The 26343-nt window shown below is 38.2% G+C and overlaps 1 protein-coding gene across 3 annotated transcripts; it reads left to right on the top strand.

The window, feature by feature from the left end:
• The first annotated feature begins 5344 nt into the window (after nucleotides 1–5344).
• On the top strand, nucleotides 5345–25540 carry atp2b1b (ATPase plasma membrane Ca2+ transporting 1b). Of its 3 annotated transcripts, none has more exons than XM_056251104.1 (21): nucleotides 5345–5461; nucleotides 8949–9365; nucleotides 12946–13143; nucleotides 14842–15099; nucleotides 15745–15870; nucleotides 15996–16241; nucleotides 16471–16503; nucleotides 18086–18232; nucleotides 18381–18595; nucleotides 18691–18933; nucleotides 19512–19753; nucleotides 20392–20629; nucleotides 20791–20970; nucleotides 21050–21137; nucleotides 21227–21333; nucleotides 21839–22030; nucleotides 22112–22325; nucleotides 22411–22622; nucleotides 22703–22810; nucleotides 22998–23186; nucleotides 24935–25540. In XM_056251104.1, exons 2-21 carry the CDS (start codon nucleotides 9176–9178, stop codon nucleotides 25271–25273), a joined length of 3765 nt encoding a protein of 1254 aa, XP_056107079.1. In that variant the 5' UTR covers nucleotides 5345–5461; nucleotides 8949–9175; the 3' UTR covers nucleotides 25274–25540. The 3 variants fall into 3 exon arrangements, with proteins under 3 accessions (XP_056107079.1, XP_056107081.1, XP_056107080.1); XM_056251105.1 differs by lacking the exon at nucleotides 5345–5461 and adding an exon at nucleotides 7785–8018; XM_056251106.1 differs by lacking the exon at nucleotides 16471–16503.
• Nucleotides 25541–26343: the final 803 nt, after the last annotated feature.

Genomic DNA, 26343 nt, shown 5'->3' with positions numbered 1-26343 from the left:
ATTTAAGTATTTTAGTAGGTTTAAATTCTTGTCATACGGTATTCACAAACAACTGTGATTAGTCTATCCCGAACAGCGCTGAGAAAAATAACAGGCACCACTGGACAATACAATCCAGTGACAGCTGTTACTTTTCTCAGCGATGATCAGAATTGACCAATTAAAGTTGTTTGCGAAGTTGAAGATTTTTAAAATCATTTTTCGTGGGTCAGTTTTGCATGCTAACTTTTAACATAGGATATTGATAGATTTAACCAATTATACTTTTTAGTGAACAAAGGTATCCAATAATAACGTCCTGAGATTTTTAATGCACTCGTTGAGGTTGCGGTTCTCAGCCATGCGCCACCTGGAGGATGACCACTTTTGTCCCATAGAAAACATACCAAGCAACACATTTGCACCCAATGGTGAAGGGGAGAAATTAGATATCCCAATATAAGCAGATGGTCGTTGTGTTTAGGATATGAAAAAGTACATCTTTCCACAAATTCCACAAGATTAAAATGTAAAAGTTTAAAGAATAGTTGGGTCTATGAAAGTATGCCCTTTGCCCAGTGAAAAAAAAAACATTGTATCACTCTACACGAAGGCACGACGTAAGATTGGTTATAATTAATATAATAATGGGTTGTAACATCTCCACGTCAGATTTACTTGAAATAAGTACAGTGCTCTTGTGCTATTACTGTATCCTATCCAGATGATCATGTTTGAAATCTCAACCAATGCATTTGACCTTTACAAGCCTCTGCTAAACTATTAATAATAGAGAGGGACTTCTTCCCTAATGAAGAAACAGTCAACAAGTCCTGTCAAGATGGAGTGTCAACATACAATTCATCAACTAATTGGACAAGAGAGATGTGGCCCAGTTAATGCATGATCTGCCAAGCAGCTAATGCATAAAACTTTCAGATGCATTTAAAAGGCAGGAAAGTGTGTAAGTATGGCACGTCATTTGTGCCCAAAAAAAAATGTTTGATTGGTTTGTACAATGCATTTGTCTATGTCTATATTGTTAAACCTGTATTGACATTCTACCCGACAAGCGCCTATTCACCATGTTCAACCCGAGAAAACAAGACTAAAAACTATAGTCTTTATGTTTCATCTTCATGCTCCGTCATAATGTTTTAGGGTGTTTTCACACGTGGTTAGAATGCCTGGGGTGAACCCGCGGTCTGATTTTGCCAAGTAAAGACATAAAGACATGTTCCTGGATCAACATCTTTTGTGCTTGTGTAAAAGCACCCCAACAGATTTTGTTTTTGGCACAAACAGAATGCCGTAATTTTATCAAAACAGCCTTTCATAAATGACAGAACAAGATGACATAAACAAAGAACATACACATCTAATTTTTCATAAATTTCTCAACAATTTTATCCCTTAAAACTCATCTTTGATCACCAAAATTACATATTTAAAAGTTTTTTCCTTCAATGTCTTCATGCCTTAAAATAGCTTGAATGTAACTCTACACCTTTGCCTTATTTAGTAATCTATACGGAGTTCTATGAAAATGCAAATTAGCCCTGCCTCCACTCACTCACACCAGCTCAGAGATCCACTTGTTGACGATCACACGTTGACGTGATTGGTTACAAGGTAGTTAGTGACGTCAGAAACACCAGCGATTTAAAACCGTGATTTTGAGACTGTTTTTGGTTCACTGCAGTATTACAGTAAGGAGAAAATGCTCAGCAATGGTGTGACTTATGCATTTGCAAATGGTTTGTCTTAAAGCATATTAAAAATACCACATAGACATAAACAACATTAAAGGTTGATTTTCACAGGGGGACTTTAAGTACACAATGACATGGACAAATTTATAGTAAAAAAGCAGTCGATTCCTTTCTGGCACATATTGAACATCATACGGAAGTGGAACGAGCAAAACTCTGTTACATCGATATATTGCCCACTTTACTTTATCGTATTGATAACAAAATGCATTTTGCATCATCAGTTCAGTCATGTGAAAGGGTGTCTTTTGTTGTCCAGCGTGGCGCAAGGGGGCTAATCTCTGTGCATATGTCCTTAAAAGCACTGATGCTGTTTTCCTCTTAAATTATTAAGCTTCTTCAGCGGCTTTAAACCATTGAGAGAAGATTAGAGAGGTTTTTCTGTGACGGTGTGTTTGTGCGTGCGCGTGTGCACATGAAGTGTGTAAGGTTAATGGTGTGTTTGTGTCTTCTACGTTCTGTTTGTGCAAGGATGCTATTCAATATCTCAATGTGAGCACTCCAACAGAGGCTGATCGATCCAACGGTGCCAATTAAACCTCAAGCCCTTGTCTTTCAGAATCACGTTGGCCCTTATGTAAAGTGTTGCATCTGTCACTCAAATGGGTATTTTGTACTTACAGTAAAATCAACATCTGGATCAGATACGGATGTGTATTTAACATGTTTAGGTGTATAAATACAATCTTATTAGAGCATGAATGTGTTTTTATTCTCAACAGTGCATTTGAGAGAGTTTTTGACATGCACTGTATTGTAATTTCCCTCTATGTAAATCTGTGTCTCTCTAATCCAGCAGTCTGTATCCTGTGTTGGGGAAGAAGAGGGGGTTGTATGTGTTTCTGTAATCTTGCTATGTCTGTGTGGAACTGTGTTGGTAATCCTGCTGTGTGTGTGTGTGTGTGTGTGTGTGTGTGTGTGTGTGTGTGTGTGTGTGTGTGTGTGTGTGTGTGTGTGTGTGTGTGTGTGTGTGTGTGTGTGTGTGTGTGTGTGTGTGTGTGTGTGTGTGTGTGTGTGTGTGTGTGTGTGTGTGTGTGTGTGTGTGTGTGTGTGTGTGTGTGTGTGTGTGTGTGTGTGTGTGTGTGTGTGCGCGTGTGTGTGTGCGCGTGTGTGTGTGTGTGTTCGCTCGAGTGTGTGTCTTCAATGTAATCCTGTGACAGCGAGCAGTTGTGTACGTGAATGGTCATCAAAGTTGAAGCATACATGCCTTGTGCGTTTAGTATCATTTTACGCCGTATGGCCGGCTGCACAGGCACACACTCGACTCCATGTGTGGGCAGGGTTTGACATCATCGGCCGTCATTGCGGCACTGAGGTGATACGGGAGGGCAGGGCCTGGATCAGGAAAGACATTTGGCTTGATCTCTAATTTACCAGAGGCGTGGCTGGGGGAGGGGAACGACCGGTTCGGAATGACAAACTGGAGTTATGATGAAGATAGTAAGTAGTCTCAGATCAGCTGTTCCAACTTTTTAACCATTATGGAAAAATCTAAAAAATCTGGTCTCATGTTGCAGATTTTGTGGGTTTAAAAAAATAGGAATGTGAATTAATCCAGGTGTTTAAGCGATCAGTAGTGGTGACGAATTTGCAATTTAGTACCTTTAAATGTAAATAACACTTAATTATAATCAAGTAGGCCTACTTCACATCTGCTTTGGTATGTTGGTCAACACATCAAAATATGTGTATGTAACAGAGGCCAACTAGTAAGAGCTGTGCATGTAAACCTCACTCCCCTGGCCTCAAGAGGCACTGTAGCGACTGACGCTAGAGGCTGCGGTCTTTAGCGTCCTTGTTAGCCTGCCTGCCTCCCAAGCCAAATCTCGCACGGAACAGGTCAAGGACCGATTACATTTGGTGCCGTGACCCGGTTGAGAGTGAGGTTTAGAGGGGTGAGTGTAACGGAGGCCAGCTAGTAAGAGCTGTGCGAGTGAACCTCACTCGCCTGGCCACAAGAGGCACTGTAGTGACTGATGCTAGAGGCTGCGGTCTTTAACGTCCTTGTTAGTCCGCCCGCCTCCCATGCTGGAGACGCCAGTTCGAGTCCCACTTGGAGCGGGGCGAGTAGGACTGGAGCGGTTACATGTAGGCTAGTCTCAGCCTCAGACGTCACGCCCACGGAACGTTGGCTAAACGTCTGATGCATATGGTACACTTAACTGGAAACACTTCAGGAATGTCGAAGTCGTCATCTGATTGGTTGAATTTTATCGGATTTCCGGGGGGCGCGAGTGTCGCGTTTATTTTCGGTCCGCCGGGAAAAAAAGCGCAGACGTGTGATTGCGGAAGAAAAACTGTTGTGTTTACATGAGTGACAATGAGCATTTATCAAGATCAGCTAAACGTAGGATTCTCAAAAGTATGCGAGGTTCACGGCATAGACTCTTGAAGTTTTCTTCTCCTTCTTTGATTTTCTATGCTGACTGACTTGTTGCACGCCGGTCTGTTTGTGGGGACATTTCCACGCCCCGAAACGTGACGCTGAACGAAACGAACTGTAATTGGTTGTTTGACATGTCGGTCAAACGGCCTTATGGGCCGGCCTTGGCCAAAGAAAGCTGCTATGAATTCCAGACCTTCAGCCGTCAGTCTGAAGGTCTGGCTACGCGAGACTACATGTAGGCTACCTCTTTAAAACATGACAAAAGATTATTAAAATATTAATCAAAATGTACTTTAAAGTTAAACGTTTAATTTGACCTTATTACAAAGTGCACTTTTTTTTAAAACTGTGCTTAAGTGTGTTAAGAAACATCATGATACTCTCTTTAAGTACACTTAAGTAGCATTTTATTTTAATCATATTAGGCCATCTGCAGGTCCCTTTTTTTAACGGTTAATTTTTTGAAGTAGCCTACACTACAAGTGCATATTACATTCAAATAAGCACATATCTTTTTTTCCTTATTTTTTTTTTTTTACCAGGGGTTGATATGGCAAAGGTGGAGGTAGAGATGGATGCTCAATCAAACCTGAGCTACAGTGCAGCGGGTTTAGCGATGGAGCGCGCGTCGCGAGAGTAGAGGATAGGCAGAACTATTTATAGCTAATCCTGTTTAAGCGAGGTCATGCTCTCTACCGTCCCTGAGACAGAGCCGTGGAGTTAAACGCTCGCGTGCCAGCGTACGAGGAGCATCGCCTGCGCTTATGGTGCATACCAAACACACACACAAAAAACACATCCCAAGAGACTATATAGCATTATAAATATCACAGAGGATTTTTATATGCTTATTATTTGGCTTATATGGGACGACACATTCCAACTATTTTCAGATTTATTTTTATAAATAGTATTCTTCAACAGCCTCTATCCTCAATCTTTAGACAAAAATACTAATTCACTCAGTCTTCATTTTATGTGGCTGGATAGTGGAGCTAAAGCCTTCAATAAGATAATTCTGTAGGCCTACTATGGCCCTCCTCTTGTTGCTAATAATAATACATCAAGTTTATCATGGCCCGCTTGTCCATCACATCTCCCTATCTTTGCTGTTTGCTGGTGATGACAGCTGTTTCAACAAGGGATGACACCTGTACCTGGGACAAGCCCTGGCCAATGGGAGTCTGCGTTAAATCCCGAGCCGTGCCTCTGACGTAAATCTTCCACAGACTCCAGCGCGGTGGGCGGGTCGTTACGGATCGAGTTGTAGATCCACTGCGCGAGACTACTGATGCCAAGTGGAACTGACGCGCACCGGTTCAAAGTGAGTACACATGTATACAATTAAAATGCATTATTATACGGTATATAAAATGATTGTTTCAGATATTACAGTACCTAGGGACCAAATTACATTTTTATCAAATGGCAAGCGATAACAGATTCGGGTTATTAGTGGAAACAGGCTACGGTTTGAAGTTATCCTAACATTTTAGCTTGTGGAAACCGCTTTGTTTTTGCATGCCTTTTATGATTTCCTCCTTATGTTCTGCTTTATACTTTCTGACAGCAAAATATGATTCTTTATAAAAATTAATTACTGTTCCGTCACTTTCTAAATATTCCCCCAGACTTAGGCTATGCAACGAAGAAAAAAATAATGTTTTTTTTTTCTCTCAGATGAATTTTAATGTAAAGCAGTATTACATGTTTAGATACTAAGGCCTATTTCTGACAAAGTTCGCGTGCGTCAGTCGAGTTATACATGAGAACTGTGATTGAGAGACTGTCGTTTACTCTTCCTTCTTGTAGCCTAAACTTCATGCTCATAAGCAACACAGAATCATATATGGGCCCATTACTGCGCGCAATGCTGTTTGTGTCGCCATGAGGATTTTGCATGATGGCACAATGACTTCATAATCATAACTGCCTGCATCATGCTTTCTGCCTTGGGGGCCATGAGCTTTAGGTTTGATTTGTCTTCAGGCCATTTCATGTTTATAATTTTATGGTAATAAAATAGACCAATAGTAGAATATGTTTATAATTTTATGGTGATGAATGTCATAATATTAACATTTTATCCCATTCACTGAGGGTGCAAATTGTGGGGAGTAGTCAAAACAAAATGTGGTAATGTTAACACTTTATTTTAAGGTGACGTAGTTACACGTTACCACATGTACTTACTAATAACAGTAAATTATGCATAATTACAAGTAACTAACCCTAAACCAAACCCTAACCGTAAGTCTTTACGTGACGTGTAGTTAATTAATATCACTGAGTAGGCTACTTATTTGAGTAATTACAATGTAACTACGTCGTCTTAAAATAAAGGGTTACACTTTATTTTAAGGTGTCATTGTTACAGTGTAATTATATATTTAAGTACTGAGTAATTACTATAGGGTTAGGGTAGGATTAGGATTTGGTTAAGGGGTTAGTTGCATGTAATTATGCATAATTTACTGTTATTATTATGGTAAGTACATGTAACATATGTAACAAGGAAACTGTAAAATAAAGTATTACCAAATAAAGTGTAACCCAAAATGTTGATGGGGGTCTCAAAATATGTACAATTCAGCAAAGTTTTTTTGTTTAAGTAACCACAAAGTTAATATACACAGACACTAGCGAACAGATGGTGATGATAACCATAGCAACAGTTAGCTGCTCGAGAGGTTTCCACACGTCGACGAAACGTACATACCACTATCTTTTATTATAGGTTTACACATTTGTCACTCAAAAAACGTAAGTATTTTGCTTTAAAAGTTCTTTAAGATAAAGCTAACTATTAACTCACTTTGCAAAAGACAACCTGGGGTGTAAACATCAAATAAAAATCCCTTAACGCCTTAAAGGCTTTTGATACTTTATTTTGAGCCGTTTTAAAACACTAGTTATTCTTGTTTCTGCCATATGTCTAAATATTGCCATTGCCAACATAGACTATAGCCATTGTGCCTATCTATGCAAAGTGTATTATGATAGAGTTATGTGAAAGTCATGTGATATTTCATGTCATACAGCAAAAATATACAATACTGAACATATTAGATATAGTTATAGATATATATAGTCCTGTAAAATAACAAGATATTCCTGTCAAATGCTCATTCATTAACACTTCTCACTTATTCCCTTCATTTAGACAGTAATATTCCATATCTGATGCATGAATGTGACTCACACTTCTCATTCACAGCATGGATAAATATGGATTTTAGTTTGACACATTGAAGAAGGTGCAGCTGTGTGTGGATAAAAGTCAGATTTTATAATCTTACAATACCAGTTTGGACGTCACATAAAATGATTGTGTATAAAACCTCAAATAGTGACATTCAAGCTGTTCTTTCAGCCTTCTTTATGAAATTCCCCTTAAGTTTATTTGTGATTCAAATAAATGTACCAAATAAAAGCTTCTTTGTTTAATAGGAACTCTTGGGCCCCAGGCTCTATCCGGCTCCCTCAGAAGGCTGAATGAACTGAGGGTACTATCTAGGAATGAGTAAACGTGTTTGTCTGTGTTCAACAGTGCATACTCTTCCATATACACAGCAGCCGTGGCTGTGTGTCTCACTACTGCCACGGATTGTCTAATTAGATTAAGCAAGAAGCTTTCCTAAGATAATCATTCAGCAAGCCATTTCCTCCAATGGAGACTGTGCTCCTCAAGACTGTAAACTGAAGGTCAAATAATTTGAAGTAAAGGATCATTTTTGGCATGTCGCTTTGTAATAGAGACTTTTATGTTGTTTGGGGTAATTGTACATGACAGCGAGTCACACAGTCTCTGAAACCAGCACCTTCTGACTGTGCTGGTCAAGGTGCTGCATTTGTCTCGTTGCAGGAATGGAAACAAATCTGTGAGTATATACTTTTTCGTCTGTTTAATGATAATGAATTGAAGTATGTCGACTGTCACGGTGGGTTTTAGTTTAGCGCTTCTGTAAAATAATGATTTCAATCGTTTGATTGGCATGTCAAGGTTGGATTTTGTTGTTTTCTTCTCTAATTGAGAAAAAGACTTATTTGACACTGATCAAAAGTAAAGATGAAACTCCAGTAGTATTGCGAACAAGCATTTAATGTCTGAAGAAATATGAGGTGCTTTAAACTGCAGATTTGTTCAAGATAACCAGAACATATTGTGTTGTCTATGACCTTTGAGAGGACTTTAGATGTCACTCCAAACAGCCTTTAAATCCTAACATAATTTACAATTACAATAATGCCGGACTTTATTGCTGATTTGCAGTGAAAATTGTTTGTTCATTTGTTTGTTTGTTCAATCCAGAGTTATTATTGTTAAGTAAACTATTTGCAAAATGTTAATGAAAACTATAATAGTATAAATAAGACTAAAATAACACTGGTTTGATCATCTGTTCATTCAGTTATATCCTCTAAAACTTTATTTCCCACTCTGTATTTTGAACAGAACTTTTGAGTCACGTCTATTGTTTTTGGCAGGTCTCTTCTAGACGAGATGCCAGTTTTATGTAACAGAACTAATTTTAGCATTCCGCTCTTTAAGCAGACGTAACGGATCTTTCCACTGAAGGGTCATTACAAAAGCCTAATGTCACTTTGTATACCTATCAACATCATATTTAACAGTGACACATGGTTTGATGTGACTTCCTTTGTTGATTGACAGTGGTATCACTGGATCTGGCAGTTGTGACAGGACACGAATAATCACATTTTATTTGGCTTCAGGAGCTAAATGTTCATAAAAGCTGACATTGGAATGATAGAGCATGTAATGAACTTGCTTTCTGGTTTTGTTTCAGATGTAACTTGGTGCACACCTGATGATTTGACCTTCAGTGACCCCAATCAAACGAAGATGAGAGAAGATACACCAGAAAATCAAGTAGAAATGGCATTCGAATTACACCTGGTTTGTCATCAAAAGAGTCGCTTTTTGCATCCCTGAGGAAATAAGTCTGGATATTGTCACCGCTTGCCCAAGGGGAAGCCACTTCTCCTCAGTTTGTTGGTGCGCTTCTTCGGGACCATGGCCAGAAACTCATTCCGTGGGTCGAAGTACAGGGCAGAGGCCAATCATGATGGAGAGTTTGGCTGTACACTCAAAGAGCTACGCTCTCTCATGGAATTCAGAGGGACAGATGGATTACAAAAGATTCAGGAGTGCTTTGGAGATGTTCAAGGACTCTGCTCCAGGTTAAAATCATCACCAACAGAGGGTAAATATTTCATTAATAATTGACAATAGTATTGTCTTTTTTGTTATTTCCAAAACAAGCCCACTTTGTGCATAACTTTATATTTGGGTAACCTGGAAAACTGTCACATTTACTGTGCTAGTCAGGTTTGCTGTTTAAGTCATTTCAACTCAATTTTTTAAATATTGCCTAGATGAATCTTGTATAACTTAAAAACAAAGTTGAAATTGGTCAAAACACGAAAAACACGTTTCCATGACTTATTGATCTTTTAAAAAAATTTGATTACAGTGCGTAGGAAATAAGCATGCACAATTAAATATCCAATATCAACTGATACGATAAATGTACAAAATCTCTAATATCGTCCGGTTACCGATATGGTACCGATATATCATGCATACCTAGAAAGAAACATCACTTTCAGCTCTGCTGAGCCACAGGTCTTATTAAACCAAATAGTTTAGTGACGCTGAGGCTGATTTAGTCTGGTGGGTAATTATACTATAGATCTGAGCTGAGCAAAGGTTGAATCTGATCCATGACCTCTCACCATTTCGCTCTTGAGCAAGGCATTTAACCTCAGGCCCCACCAGGAAGATTGTCTCTGTAACAAGTGTACTGTACACTTTGGATAAATGCGTCAGTTAAATAGCTAATTAGCAATTAGACGTTTCAGACTTCTTTTTCCATTTGCCTGTGTGCGTAAGCATTGTAGCTGTCATCAAGGACCATATAGGTTTGATCAAGGACAAAATATTAGCTTTTAAGACTCTCTCAGCATCTCCTTTGGATGATGGAGCCCATAATGAGGTATATAGTTCGTCTCCAGGTGACCACTTTAAAAACATTGACAGCCAATCAGAATCCATCCTGCTTTAAAGAGCGTGAGCATTCAAAACGGCAGGCTACAAAACTGAGAATAAACAGAACGATATCATGCATTAGTGTGAACGCTAATATAGTAATTGTTATAGTTATTGTTCTTGGTGTGAACTGGCCTTAACTCATGTCTTACAGTATAGGCCTATGTCATTTTGCATTACCATTGAAGTCACTTTTAAATAAAAAACAATACTGTGATTGACTCGACAAGCAGCATATTTTGCGATATGTCACATAAATTTAATGTGATCAATACAAATGTATAAAACATGCACAATGCATAACACAGGCCTACATAATTTTCATTACATAGAAAAGGAAATGAAAAAATCACGATAATAGTGATTATTTTGGTAAAACTTTACAATGTTTAATTTGTTAACATTAGTTAACATCAACTAACAGTAACAATGAAAATACTTTTAGCATTTATAATTTAATGTAAAATTCAGCATTTACTAATACATTATTAAAATCAAAAGTTGTATCTGGTGTTAATATTTTTTAATGGACAATGAACATTTGTATTTTTTGCTAATTGTTATTTTTATGTTAGTTTATGTATTAACTGACATGAACTAATGGGACCTTATTGCAAAGTGTCAATGAAATTTCAAATGATTGACAACCCTAACATTTTAGTCATTATGTCTGTTTTTCTAAGTGTCTTTCTAAGTGCCCATGGTTAGGAATCAAAGCTATAATGAATAACAATATTTAAAAAGTTTAATTAACCGCCCTTACACTTGTAGTTAAATCTCAGTTATTATGTGTCAGTCAGTTCAAATAGTTTAACCACTGCACTGGAAATGATTGCCTTTCTTGCTTAGCAAGTGGCATCTGGCATTTGTCACTTAATCATCATGGTTATCAAACTGACCATGTCGTCTTAGATTTTACAGTCGCTTTCCAGTTTGTACATTTCACCTTTTTATTCGTCTCCTTCTGTGCTTAGTTTAGACCAATCCGTTTTCATAATATTCCAACAAACTCAACTCCAATCATTTGTCTTACACCATGATAAGCTTATGTTTCCCTTGATAATTCCAGTGAAATATGTTTACAACTACTCTTGTGATTCTTTCATTTAAGATTTTTTATGTGCATTATAAATACACAACCTTTCTGTTTTGAAAGACTCTCTTGTAACAACCTGATCTTGATTATTGGTGCATTAAGTCCGATTTATCTTGTCATCCATCTATATTGTCTGGTTCGATTTGCACTGGCTTACTGCTCTGTGCTGAGTCTGCTGACATATTTAGCTTTGTCATGAGCCATAACAGACAGTTGTAGTTGTGACAGGTGGGACCAGATCAGTTTACCTCATGTAATCCCACTCACCTCAAACCAAGGCAGGCTCTTCATTGCTCCGCTTCACGCTAATCTCACTGGCCGCTGCTCTGCTGCATAGGGTTTACATTCATTTTTGCCCTTGCCAACAGTGGGTAAACCTTTGAGGGGACAGAGGACTAGCGTTTTGCAATTGAGCAAGGGCAGGAGGAGAGGGATTACACTGTGTTAGTGTTCAGGCTGTGCTCTTGCTTGCGCAGGGGTTGGCTTGATATGTTTTGGAATCCATTATGTTTAAAATGAAAAACAAAACAAAATATAAACCCTCTCCAAATCCAATTCAATTTCTCAAGCATTGGAAAATAGAACTAGAATAAGTCCCAAGTTTGAGGATTGACTTATTCACTCAACTTGATCCATCCGTCATTTTACAAAATGATTTATCATTGCAAACTTAGTACATATTAACCTCAGCCTCATTCAGACTGTCAGTCCACATACAATTTTTGGAATATAAAGCCACGCATACCAGCCTTGTACGTTTCTGCCACTCCCTCATAAGACACAGTAGTCCAGCGTTGCATCTACACATTGTCATTTTGTAAATAAGACAACATTTGTATTGCAAACCCCTCCATGCATATACCTACCAATGCAACATCATTGGCCCTGTCCCAAATGGCACCTTAAACACTCGCAGTCTTCTTACAAGTCTCTGCAAAAGTGTGCATCAAGGGTGCCTATCAACCGCAAAGGGGGGCGTTCACACCCTTTTGAAACCTAAAATGACAAATGGGATACGCGCACGTGCACGCGGCAGCCATTGTAAGTCCACAAGACCGAAAGTGCATATGAAGTGTGCCATTTAGGACAAGGCCATTGCCATAGAAACCGATGCAGCTTTTCCGGAAAATAAAGGAGTGGCATAGGACAAAATTCGGATCTGAACAGTTGCAATACACAATGTGGACAGTCGATAATTTTAGATCAGATTCGGATACACAAATAATCAGATATGGACTGACAGTGTGAATGTAGCCATAGATACCCCATAAGGTGTGATTTATAGATATTTAGGTCATCTAAAAGTCAAATCTGATTCAAACATTATCTTACTAAGAAACCTTTCAGAAATCTCTTCATCTTTGAACAATGCAGGGGTGTTAAATTATGCAATTAGAAAATCCTCTTTGACTGTAATGGTGGTATAATATTTTTACAATCAGAACCATAACCTTCCCAACCATAACCATAACCTTGGAATCAGAACCAAGAAATTGTTACAATACAATATTATAAATACAATATTTGTTGTGGTTATTTGCCCTTAAAATCCACCACAACATTTTTATTATCTATACATTATTGTTTTCTGTAATAGTAATGCATAAGTAATCTTACCCTGCTCTTTCTCTTTGTCTAGGATTAAGTGGTCATTCTGATGACATTGCAAGAAGAAAAGAAGAATTTGGAAAGAATTTTATACCACCTAAAAAGCCCAAAACATTCCTTCAGTTGGTGTGGGAAGCATTGCAGGATGTGACTCTAATTATTTTGGAAGTTGCAGCCATAATATCCTTAGGCCTTTCCTTCTATAAACCTCCTGATGGCGAGAGAGAATGTGAGTATCGTAGGGCTTTTAGGCTTGCAATGAATAATATTCCTCTGTTTCTCTTGCTCAGTGGTACTCTGGAATAACAATGAATTTGAAATTGTAACATGGCCTGAAGGTGACGTAGTGCTATTATGTATTCAGCTCACCCAGGGCTTCTGGTTTTAGCAAAAAAATATTTTCAAAAATACTTTTATCTGAGCCCTGCTCTGCATTTAGCAGTAAAGTCCTGCATACCCTGCTGAAAAATCCAGCATAAATTCCATTTTGGTCCAGGCTGGTTTATGCTGGTTTATGCTGATTAGAGCTGGTTTAGTGCTGATATAGCTAGTGAACCAACGTAGTCATGCTCTTCTCAATCAAAACTGAGCTGGCGTAGCTGGTCCACCCGCATTACCGTTTCCCATTCTGGTACCATGCAAAACACACCTTTTATTGTTTAACGGCAATGCCAGATTTTCAGCATGGCATCCTTTACTTATAAACAAGGTGCAAAATCTATGAAATTGCCTTCCATGGGCCAGATTAACGTGAGACTGCAATCCCGTAAAAACACCAATGGGAGTGGAAATTTCTGCATGCTATTTACTGACACAGACAAATTCGCATAGGGTCTCAAACAAGCAGAGCTGATGATAATCGGGTGTGTGTGATCTACTAACAACACAGGCAAAGAATGCGTTAAATAATCGTTCAAATACCAGTGAATTGAATACCGCAAACCTTAGTAAATCATGTTGCATGATTCATTTAAATACTCTCCTCCCATAAATATTGCGGAAAAAAAGGAAAGTCCTACAAATGCATATGCAATAAGGTCAGGTGTAAAAATGACCGTGTCCACACCATTTCATCGCTGATTTTTCACTGTGGGTATTTACTAAATCCTGACAGTAGTTTTTGCGCTGGCCCCAAATATGTTGTAATATTTTTATTTGAAAAAACATGGGTCAACATCAATTATTTTCTTGCATGTTTGTGACATGCAATGGGTCAGTTGCAGCATCATATTCAAGATGAGTCAGTCTCTCAATGTTAAATTTGGACCCTGCTTATGCTGTACATGCAACTAAAGTACCTGAAATTCTCCTAAATTAACACTTCAGACTTATATACACTAATCAAAAGTTTGGAGTCTGTAAGATTTTTTAATGTTTTGGATTTGAAAGAGGTCTATTATGCTCACCATCTGCATTTATTGGATAAAAAAATACAGTAAAAACTGTAATATTGTGAAATATTATTACAATTTAACATAGCTGTTTTCTATTTTAATTTATTCCTGTGATCCAAAGCTGAATTTTCAGCATTATTGCTCTAGTCTTCTTTAGTGTCACATGATCCTTCAGAAATCATTCTGATATGCTGAATTGCTTTATTATTATCAATGATAAAAAACAGTTGTGCTGCTTAATATTATTGTGGAAACAGTGATACATTTTTGAAGAGTAGAAAGTAAAAGAAAAACAGCATTTATTTGAACTAGAAATCTTTTGTAACATTATAAAAGTCACTACTGAACTGAACTGCTGAACTGTCACAACTGAATTGAATTGCTGAATAAAAGTATTAATTTCTTGCAAAAAAAACCCCCAAACTTTTGAAAGGTAGTGTGCGTTTAAAATATATCTAGTCTTATAATCTAAGACTTATATACACAAGTTGCCATTGTAGCTATTTCTTACAGTTGCTTTCACATTGGTGCAGACTGTGGTAGGGCGGCTGGAGGAGCTGAGGACGAGGGTGAGGCAGATGCGGGCTGGATTGAGGGTGCTGCCATCCTCTTGTCCGTCGTTTGTGTGGTTCTTGTCACGGCATTCAACGATTGGAGCAAAGAAAAACAATTCCGAGGACTGCAGAGCCGCATCGAACAAGAGCAGAGGTTTACTGTGCTTCGAGGCGGTCAAGTCATTCAGATTCTTGTATCCGAGATTGTGGTTGGAGACATCGCACAAGTAAAATATGGTAAAATGATGGACTCCCTTAAGATTCAAAACTGTTTTTTATATATTACAATTAAGAATGAGTCAGACATATTTTTTAGTATGTATTCAAGATTTCATTATTTGCTCAACCCTCGTGTTGCTTTAAACTCACATGCTGTTAGATGGAAGTTTTGAAGAATATTTATACAGCTCTAGCCATAAAGTGACTGGTTATGGTGACCATATCTGTCAAGCTTAAAAAAAAGACTTTTTTTTTTTAATTCTGCATGTGAAAGTGCTAGATGAAAGGTTCAAGGGAAGTCAATATTATCAGTAAATGACATTTCAGTTTGATTCTCACACAGACCTATAACTTCAATAGAGTCGTGTGAACTGGTTTTGTGGTTCTTTAAATTGTCGTTGTATGAAAAGAGCTGTATGAAGGGGAAACAAGCTGCATACTGGTTTGGAACAACACGAGGATGACAAAATCATCTTTTTTGGATGAACTATTCCTTTAAAAAATAATATTAAAGTATATAAAATACAGGTTTTTTGCATTAGTCTGTTTTTTGTTCTTGCGTTTTGGTTTGCATCGGTCTTGCTCGTTTAAAACCTCTCTTTTGGCTTGCAAACATCTGTCTGTTGTGTCTCAGACGACACCATCTGTCCTTTGTGCTTGCAGGTGACCTCCTTCCTGCTGACGGTGTACTAATCCAAGGCAACGATCTGAAAATTGATGAGAGCTCCCTCACTGGAGAGTCAGACCATGTCAAAAAAACTCTGGACAAAGACCCTATGCTTCTTTCAGGTTTTTCCTCTGCTTTTCTTGAAGTGACAATAATCGTACAATTCTAAAGGTCAAGACTGATGCAGTTTTGCCATTGCAATACTCAGATCCCTATATACATGTCCATTTTTATCCTGTTTGCTCAGGCACGCATGTGATGGAGGGCTCCGGAAAAATGCTGGTCATTGCAGTGGGGGTGAACTCTCAGACGGGAATCATCTTCACTCTGCTCGGAGGCGGAGATGATGATGATGATGATGATGATGACGATGAGGAGAAAAAAGAAGAGAAGGAGAGGAAAAAGAGGGAGAAGGAGGAGAAAAAGAGGGAGAAGGAGGAGAAAAAGAAAGAAAAAGAGAGGAAGAAGAAGGAGAAGAAAGATAAAAAGAAAAGTATGTTGCTCAAGATGAGTTACTGAAATGCATTTCCAAAATAATTCCTCAAGTATCGATTCTTTTCTAACCGAGTTTAGAAGTTTGAAATGCATTTATTTTGAAATGTTGGCCAGGAACTGTGTAGATACATCATTTTAAACATACATGACTAAAACCTCACATCATCTCCAAATGATCTGTATCTATAAATATCACAAATATGTGATTGATCCATGTCACTTTTCAGACAAAAAGCCAGATGCAACAGATAAAAAGAAAGGTGTGTATGAGCACATATGCTGTAATCGTAGATCATAGCATTTCCTTTAGATCAGTGGTTCTCAGCTGGTGGGTCGTGACATAAATGTGCCGCAAGTCTGTTCTGATGGGTTGCAGATTTTGACAGCTGGCAAAAACACTGCTAAATGCAAATGATAAAATGCGACTAACCATTTAATCAGACATTGCTTTATTTATCTTTGGTTGTTGATCAATCAAACCAATGAAACAGTATTTTTTGGTGCAAATTCATCTGCCACTTGGATAAATCTAGTCAAATTAGGTAGATGACATGACCTCATTGTCACAAAGTCATTTTGATGGGCCTATGCAGTGATGATATTAATGCATTTTAATGTTTGGCGTGACATTACCCCCCCCAGTTCAGCGTAAATCCCGCCCTGCAGTTAATTTCATTGGTTAAGGTTACAGTGACGGGTAGGTTTAGGGATCAGTGTTTGGTTTAGTAGGCAATCAGTACAGTGATTAACATGACCAATGAAATCTTTAGAATCGGCTGCGTTGCGGGATTTCCGCTGAACTGGTTTAGGGGGGAAAATCCCGCATTTAATATTAAGGACATTTTCACTTTTGTATGACAAAACCAGTTGAGAACCACTACAGGAAAATTAGTTACAGGAAGTAGCAGTCACTGACATTGTTCAGTCAATAGTTGCTCTTTTGCAGTAAGAAGACTGATATGATTAGCAGTAAGAAGATTAGCGCCTTTGGCCTTACAGCTCTACTTTTTCCTCTTGTCCACATACAAACACACACAGGCAGACACATACTGTAGGTCTCCACAGTAAACAATGTGTCACAGTTTACACAAAAGTATTAAGCAGAACAACTGTTTTCAACATTGGTAATACTAAGAAATGTTTCTTGAGCAACAAATCAGCATATTAGAATTATTTCAGAAAGATCATGTGAAATTGAAGACTGGAGTAATTATGCTGAAAATTTAGCTTTGCCATTACAGGTATAAATTACATTTTCACGAGTTCACACTTACATACAATTAGAGGGAGTAAAGTTTAATGCGTATTTGGCGTGTTGTCCGGGGGGAGGGCTCCGAGCTCGTAATTCGGCCCGAACCCAGAGTACTCCCCGCCCCGTATGTAAATGGTTAGGACTAGAAGAGTGGAGAAGGGGTGGTGGAGGGATGCTGCTAAACTGTCAATGGATTGAGGTGAGACTGCTGAATATATATACACCTCTTATCGTTGATTGCTGAGTGCTCTCCACCCGTGTTAATTATCTGAACGTGCTCCTCCCGAACTTTGTTAACAAAACATCATTTAAAAAACGGAGCAATTCCAATAGGGTCCTCACACCATCGGTGCTCAGGCCCTAAATATATTAAAATAGAAAAGTTAATAAACACTGTAAAAAGTTAACATACAGTTACATTATGAAGCTATTTAGTATATTTACGTAGCGCAATGTATTCGGGTTAAGTCATTTTGACTTTAAAAATCACATTTTTAGGTTACATGACAAATCATTTTAGTTCAGTAACAGTTCGATTACATGCACTTGCATAGTTTTAAACTTCACTTTTTGGTTTCTGCCTCATTCAGAGAAGGATGGAGGCACAGTGGAGATGGAGCCCCTCAACAGTGATGATGGAACAGAAGAAGAGCAGAAAAAAACCAAGATACCAAAGAAAGAGAAATCGGTACTTCAAGGGAAGCTTACTAAACTAGCTGTACAAATTGGGAAAGCAGGTAAAAAAAAAAAAACATAAATCTGTGATTTCTTCAAATTTGCAAGATACTAAGATTATTTTTGGTCCAATTTATATGTGTTGCCTTGTTTCACAACTCATAGAGGTGATGTGCATGTGCCTGTTTTTTTTTATTCTTCTTCTTCCAGGTCTCTTAATGTCAGGCATCACAGTCCTCATTCTTATCGTGTTCTTTTTGGTGGACACTTTCTGGATCCAGGGGCTTCCGTGGATCAAAGAATGCACTCCCATCTACATCCAGTTCTTTGTCAAGTTCTTCATCATCGGTGTCACTGTGCTGGTTGTTGCCGTGCCTGAGGGTTTACCCCTTGCCGTCACCATCTCATTGGCCTATTCTGTAAAAGTATGTGGTTCATGTTTTGCAGAACTTTAATTACAAACTTGTACATACAAAAGGTACTTGTACTGAAGTAAAGTCATCTATGCCATTATCTGTAGAAAATGATGAAGGACAACAACCTAGTGAGACATCTGGATGCTTGCGAGACGATGGGCAACGCCACTGCGATTTGCTCTGATAAAACGGGCACCCTTACCATGAACAGAATGACAGTGGTTCAGGTGTATATTGGAGACAGACACTACAGGAAGGTCCCAGATCCTGATATGATTCCTGGCAACATCATGAATCTGCTCGTCACAGGCATCAGTGTTAACTGTGCGTATACTTCAAAAATAATGGTAAGAAACAATATTTTGCATGAATGTGTGTTTGTGTGAGAGAGTCCTCAAAGACCAGCAGTTATCATCAAAATACTTTTAAATATACAGTGGAATCCCCAAAAATGTGACCACAGGAGAAAATTATTCTAATTTGCATATTTGTTTTATTACAAATTATATTATCACTTAGTATAGAAATTTGAGTGACTTTAATTATGCCCCATTTTGATTTAATGGCACCAACACATGAGCTGCGTGAACTCCACAAGCTTCTGTAAAATAATCAGTGTCACAAGTTAGTATAATAGATTAAATATAATATAGTATAATATATTATATAAAAATGTCTTCATTTTATGTATATTATACTATATTTAATTAATTTCTTCATTTTATGTCATATCCTTTATTTCTAATTCATGTCTATATATATATATATATATATTATTTATTTAAAGATAAATCAATGTGGTTTCAGACTTTTGGACCACACTACATTCAAACTTTTTTTTTGTCATCATTTATATGATTTAAGCTCTTTTTTGTTAGTTTAGACTTGGTTTCATGATTTTTATAAATCCATTTTTTCTGTCTAGGCTGCTGAGAAAGAGGGTGGTCTGCCGCGACAAGTTGGGAACAAAACTGAATGTGCCTTGCTAGGGTTTACCACTGATTTACGGAAAGATTACCAAGCCATTCGCTGTGAATATCCGGAGGAAAAACTGTACAAAGTATACACATTTAACTCAGTCAGGAAATCCATGAGTACCATCCTTAAAAATTCAGATGGAAGTTACCGTATGTTCAGCAAAGGAGCGTCAGAAATCCTCCTGAAAAAGTAAGTACGCATTTAATATTTCAGATGAGAATGATTTTGAGATTATTTGCTACCTGCTAGATGGTTACAGGTGGTATTATTAGGGGGGAGAAGCATTCTCAATACAGCATTTGAGTGGACAAAAATCTGTATAGTTCAGGGTGAGTCATCATTATTTTTGATCCAGTTTTCCTGGAAGAGACGGAGCATTTAATAGTTTGGAAAAACTAAAGGCACAGTCACATTACCAAAATGTTGGTGAAATTAACTGGCAAAAAAGGTCCATTGTCTGTTGTCAATAGATGCACAAAGCACCATTCATATGGAAGAAAATATGGAAAAAAACTTGGATCAGCATGGGGAAATGCTTCACCCTTTTGGAATATTACAGATATTGCTGATTCCTGTTGAAATGACTTAATTTAGCCTGCTAAATGTGACCGCGGTTTTAGATATTTCTATGTTTTTGAAAGAAATCAACACTTGTATTTACCTAGAATGCAATAAATGGAGCAAAAATGACTGTAAATACATTTGCAATGAAAGAAATGAAAATGATGATGTCACAAACGAAAGCTTAGTAATACTAATTGGTTTGAACGCGAGACTACGTACTTGTATCATTAACTTACAAGTTATAATCTTTAATATTTCCCCAGGTGCTGTAAAGTCCTGTCAACCAATGGCGATGCCAGAGTCTTCAAGCCCACTGATCGGGATGACATGGTGAAAAAGGTGATTGAGCCCATGGCCTCTGAGGGCTTGAGGACCATCTGCCTCGCCTACAGGGACTTCCCTGTTTCAGATGGAGAGCCTGATTGGGATGATGAGGCCGATATCCTGACTGGTCTCACCTGCATTTGTGTGGTGGGCATTGAGGATCCTGTTCGACCGGAGGTAATTTCTCACATGACCCTTAATCCTATTCCATCCACTTTCATACATGGAAAATGTGCATTTGATAGTGAAAACAAAGCAAGGACGTGCTGAAGTGCTCATTACTGTGAGTCAGCATGTGTTTGTTAACACCTAAACCCTGGGTGGTATAATCTCCACAGGTCCCAGATGCTATTAAGAAGTGCCAGAGAGCAGGTATCACTGTGCGCATGGTCACAGGAGATAACATTAACACCGCTCGAGCTATCGCAACCAAGTGTGGCATTATCCACACCGGTGACGACTTCTTGTGCCTTGAAGGCAAAGAGTTTAACAGGCGGATACGCAATGAGCTGGGAGAGGTGAGGTGGTCAAAAAAAGTTCTTGATCATTTTTCATTCAAATAAAAGGTTGACATTAAAGGCCTCATCGTCTATTCAGATTGAGCAGGAGCGCTTGGACAAGGTCTGGCCCAAACTGCGCGTACTTGCAAGATCTTCTCCAACTGATAAGCATACATTGGTCAAAGGTAATCAATTTTAAAACAGGACTGTTGCTAATACTTGTGGTGCGTATTACAGTCTGACTGCATTTGAAATGTTTTGCTGTTTCTTCAAGGTATAATTGATAGCACCGTCGTTGAACAGAGACAAGTAGTTGCTGTCACTGGAGACGGAACCAATGATGGCCCTGCGCTAAAAAAAGCTGATGTTGGATTTGCGATGGTATGATTTTTCAGTTTTAAACAACTGACTAGCACATCACCGTAACTGACCTAACAATTTCAAATGAAAACTGAAGTTACGACAAATGAAAAAAGAAACAATCTCACTGTTTCAATCCATGTTGCGAATTTAATCTGAATATTGCAAAAATAATGAGCAAATGAAGCAGTGTTTCATCCGATGTGTCCCAATAGAGCAAAATGTTTACTTATGGGGAAATAAGCGCAAATGAAAATTCCCCAGGATAATCACTGTGTGGGCACATTAAACCATATTCAGTGGTCACAAGTCACATTCAATTAGACAAAAATTTCCCTGGGCAAAAAAAAAAATCCTTGTCCATTGTCAATAGTGTATGAAGTCACTTGCACAAAAGTCACTTTCATTTGAAATGCAATATCGCAAAATTAGCATGAACAAGCTTACTTGGAAAATGAATGAATGTTGAACATTGAATGAATGTTGAGTAAATTAATACATTTTGACAGTGATGTGTCATTTGTAGGGCATTGCTGGTACAGATGTGGCCAAAGAAGCATCAGACATTATCCTGACAGATGATAACTTTAGCAGCATTGTGAAGGCAGTGATGTGGGGGAGGAACGTCTATGACAGTATCTCCAAGTTCCTCCAGTTTCAGCTGACCGTTAACGTGGTGGCTGTCATCGTGGCGTTCACTGGAGCCTGTATTACACAGGTACTGCTCCTTCTTTCTTCTGTCTATATTTCTTGTACCACTTCATTATTTCCCTTAAACTTTTTTGCTTTTTGTACACAGGACTCCCCACTCAAAGCTGTACAGATGCTGTGGGTGAATTTGATCATGGACACGTTTGCATCACTAGCTCTAGCGACGGAGCCTCCCAATGAGGCTTTACTGTTGCGCAAACCGTACGGCCGCAACAAGCCCCTTATTTCCCGCACTATGATGAAGAACATCCTTGGACATGCTGTTTATCAGCTAACCATCATCTTCACACTGCTGTTTGCTGGTGAGCAAATATAAATATCGAAATATTTAGCGCATCCAATTGGAGGAAACCGGCTAATATATCTCTGACTTTCCCTTTCTCACAGGTGAGCAGATATTCGATATTGACAGCGGAAGGAACGCTCCTCTTCACGCTCCTCCTTCAGAGCACTACACCATCGTCTTCAACACCTTCGTGATGATGCAGCTCTTCAACGAGATTAACGCTCGAAAGATTCACGGTGAGAGAAACGTTTTTGAGGGCATCTTCAAAAACATGATCTTCTGCACCATCGTATTCGGGACCTTTGTTATCCAGGTACGTCGCATTTTAATCTCTAAAAGCCTGCGTCAATTATCAACAATTGTTCTGAATTCCAACATGGTTGTGTTTTTTAGATTGTAATCGTGCAGTTTGGAGGGAAGCCTTTTAGCTGTGTAGGTCTCTCTGTTGAGCAGTGGATGTGGTGTGTTTTCATCGGTTTTGGCTCTCTTCTTTGGGGGCAGGTAGGCCTTTTAAAGCATTTAAACTCCTGCTGACTTTTTTGTTTGTTTGTTTGAATTTTTCTTAAAGAAACCACACATGCACAATACAACCAATCAATTACTATACAACAACTCCTGCTGAACTTTGACATGATTACTGGTTGAAATGTATTGTTTTCCTCACCAAAACCCCTATGACTTCTGACAGTTGGTTACCACCATTCCCACAAGTCGCCTGAAGTTCCTGATGACAGCAGGTCATGGCACTCAGAAGGAGGAGATCTCTGAGGATGAGCTGGAGGAGATGGAAGACATGGATGAAATCGACCATGCTGAGATGGAGATGAGAAGGGGGCAGGTTTTGTGGTGTAGGGGTCTCAACAGAATTCAGACACAGGTACTGAATAAAGTTTTCACTCCTTTGTTTTGTATTTTTATCAATATGTTTCTTCAACTTCAGGCACTTTTACGTCCCAGTATTACATTTTTTTATTAAAGCTAACAGAATATTTTTCATATATAAAGGTCACATACTGTATACTCACAAAGGTCACAAAACTGATACTTTCTTCTACTTTTCAGATGCCTTCTATGCATAGATTTTGTTTTTATCCCTGTCCTAGACTCTCAATCTTAAAATATAAAATCTATCATAAAAATGATTACAAGTTAAAGACCTATAATCTAAAAGAAAAAATATTGTGAAAGTTATTTTTTCAAAAATAAAAAAAGGACACAAAATTCACAATTTCAACCAGATTCAACAGCTGTTCCCCTAATAGGTTTTTTTTAAGTTTCTGTGTTATAAACACAACGGTGTCAGTGAGAGATTGTGAGCAGAATATTTTAATTGTTTGTCATTGCCAATCAAGCTGTAATTGTGTACAAATTATGTACAAAATATGAAAATATTTGTGTATTTAAGATAAATAAAATGCTAGCTATGAAATGAGCCTTAGGTCAATTTTCCATTTTATTCCAAAAATGTTTAACCTATTATGCAAAATTCACTTTTATATATATATTTTTTAACATAATTATGTGTACACAACCACCCTATTGTGGTAAAATTCCATCCACTCCATTTCCCTGCTTTTTAGGTTCACAGACAAACCTTGTGTGTATTTGTTAGTTTAAGCGCAATAAGACGCGAAAGAGGAATTAGTTTAATACTCACGCGACTTGCTGTGTGACAGTCAGTTTTCTGTGCGCTCAGAAGATTATCAGAAGTTTAAACTGATATGGCTTTAAAACGCATTCTAATAATGAACTTTCATGATGACGAAGAACTGCAATGTCACGTGAGCTTGAGATTATAATCAAAACCAAACAGATGTTTTGTTAGTTTTTGTCAGAGTATTCGAGGCACGAGCTGGAAAGGCACAGTACTATTCTGGATGGGGAGCAGCAACTCATTTGCATTTAAAGATACATGCACGAAAACAGCACGTTTTTGCTTCCACTTAAAAATGGGTATTTACCACATGGTAAATGATCTCTGGGCTATTTTGAGCTGAAACTTCACAGACACATTCTGGGGACACCTGAGACTTAAAATGTAATCCATCACAGAAGGATATTAAAAACAATACATCATTTTGAGGTGTGGCATAAATGACACTGTAGTGGAATTTAATTTAAATAATACTTATCTAATATATGTATACTGTTTGATATGGTTAGTTGACAAATAATTGATTGATTTTTTATTTATCAAAGAATCCTTAAAAAAATTGCTTATAATAAAAATGATTATTGAACACAAAAATCAGCATATTAGAATGATTTCTGAATGATCATGTGACACTGAAGACTGGAGTAATGATGCTGAAAATTCAGCTTTGCATCAGAGGAATAAATTGCATTTTAAAATAGAAGAAATCAGGGTTTTTTTGTTTGTATTTTTGATAAAAATAAATGCAGTCTTGGTGAGCCTAAGAGACTTCTTTCAAAAATATGAAAAAATCGTACTGACCTCAAACATCAAATTGATATTTTAAACCTGCAGTGCAGAAAGTGTCATTGGTTAAAGAAACACCCAATTGGGGATGTTGTTGTTGTTGGTGGTGGTGGAGGGTTATGTTGTTTCGCTATCTGAGTTCACTGACCTCTGATTTCCATTGGGTTTTGGTGCTTTTTCTTCAGATCCGTGTGGTTAATGCTTTCCGGGACACCATGTCCCCTTATGACGGCCTGGAGACGCCGGAGTCTCGCAGCTCCATTCACAACTTCATGAGCCACCCAGAGTTCCGTATCGAGGATTCAGAGCCATCCATCCCCCTCATCGATGACACCGACCCTGAGGAGGATGCACCTACTAAACGCAACACGGTTCCTTCCCCACTGCCTCTAGTTTTATCCTCCCCTAATCAGAACAATAATGCAACCGACAACAGGGGTTACCATCACCACAAAGATCTAGCAAAAACTGTCCTTCCTCCAACTCCTGGAAGCCCCCTTCACAGCCTGGAGACCTCTCTCTAATCCAGTACCACCTACGTCAGACCACGCCAACAACCGAGGGCACATTAAGGACAAGGTCAGGGCTTCTGGGCCTCTGATAGTGAACTGGAAAAGTAGTAAAACTTGTTTTTTTTTTCATTTTGTTTTTAATTTCATAGGGGGGTTGTTTCGTTCTTTTTATTTTATTTTACCTGCACACCTGGAAAGTGTATGGTTTGGGAATGAAAGTGTTGCTGAATTGTTCAAATTCTTTCCCTTTTATATTTTGTTTACTTATACATTTTGATAAATGATAGTTAAACCATTTTGAGACGGTTTTGGACACTTTCTTATTTTGGATGAAAAAAAGATTCACATGTAGTTGCTGTTTTGAAGGTGCACTATTTGCCTCTAAATAGGTTTTGATTTTGATTTTTAGAAAGCTAGAAGATGAAAATTAAATGGGAAAAGATGCAATGCCTCAACATTTTTTAAGGGGTACTGCAGGACAGTTAAAGGTAGGGTAGGCCATTTCGGAGAGGCTAGCAATAGCAAGCTAGCTTTGAAAGCATTGCATCCCACCCTCCCTTCAGAGTGTTTTTCAAAAGAGCCAGAGCAGAGTCTGCAAAGCGTACCACCTGACTGCTGACTGGAAGAACATCACGGGTTGCCATCTTGTAATTACGGTTACGGGATGGCGTGAACGCAGCATAAGCTCATTGTTTTGGTTCAGAAGGAACTGTAAAAGGCGGCTGCTGTTTGTTTGTGGCGCTGTCTGTCTACAACTCTGCATAGTCTTACGGAACAGGCTGATGACGTGTGATGTCTGTGCGAGCAGGGGCATGGAGGTATGGAAATACATATGTTGACAGGCAAGTAGGACATTGTATCATTGCATTCAGACCAATTTTTTGGTCTTCCACAGACTCCCACAGAAGATATATGAAAAATATATATATATATATATATATTTAGACCACTTCTATTATTGATTGCTATCAGGATGTAAAGAGAGTAACAAAAAGTGTTTATGAAAAAAATTGCCTACCTTATTTTTAAAGATTTTGAGCCTCTTATTTCATGGAAAGTAACTATACTCACAAAAATGACAC

This window comes from Rhinichthys klamathensis, unplaced genomic scaffold (genome assembly GCF_029890125.1).
Source record: "Rhinichthys klamathensis goyatoka isolate OS25496 unplaced genomic scaffold, OSU_Roscu_1.1 h1tg000076l_1, whole genome shotgun sequence".
Lineage (NCBI taxonomy): Eukaryota > Metazoa > Chordata > Actinopteri > Cypriniformes > Leuciscidae > Rhinichthys > Rhinichthys klamathensis.
This window is presented reverse-complemented; position numbering and strand designations above follow the sequence as displayed.

Bases quoted from the DNA above. Each gene is read 5' to 3' on its own strand.
- atp2b1b (XM_056251104.1), top strand. From the start codon at position 9,176: ATGGCCAGAAACTCATTCCGTGGGTCGAAGTACAGGGCAGAGGCCAAT. The intron at 13,144-14,841 runs GTGAGTATCGTA...ACATTGGTGCAG, and splicing joins TCCTGATGGCGAGAGAGAAT to ACTGTGGTAGGGCGGCTGGA. The intron at 23,187-24,934 runs GTACTGAATAAA...CTTTTTCTTCAG, and splicing joins TCAACAGAATTCAGACACAG to ATCCGTGTGGTTAATGCTTT.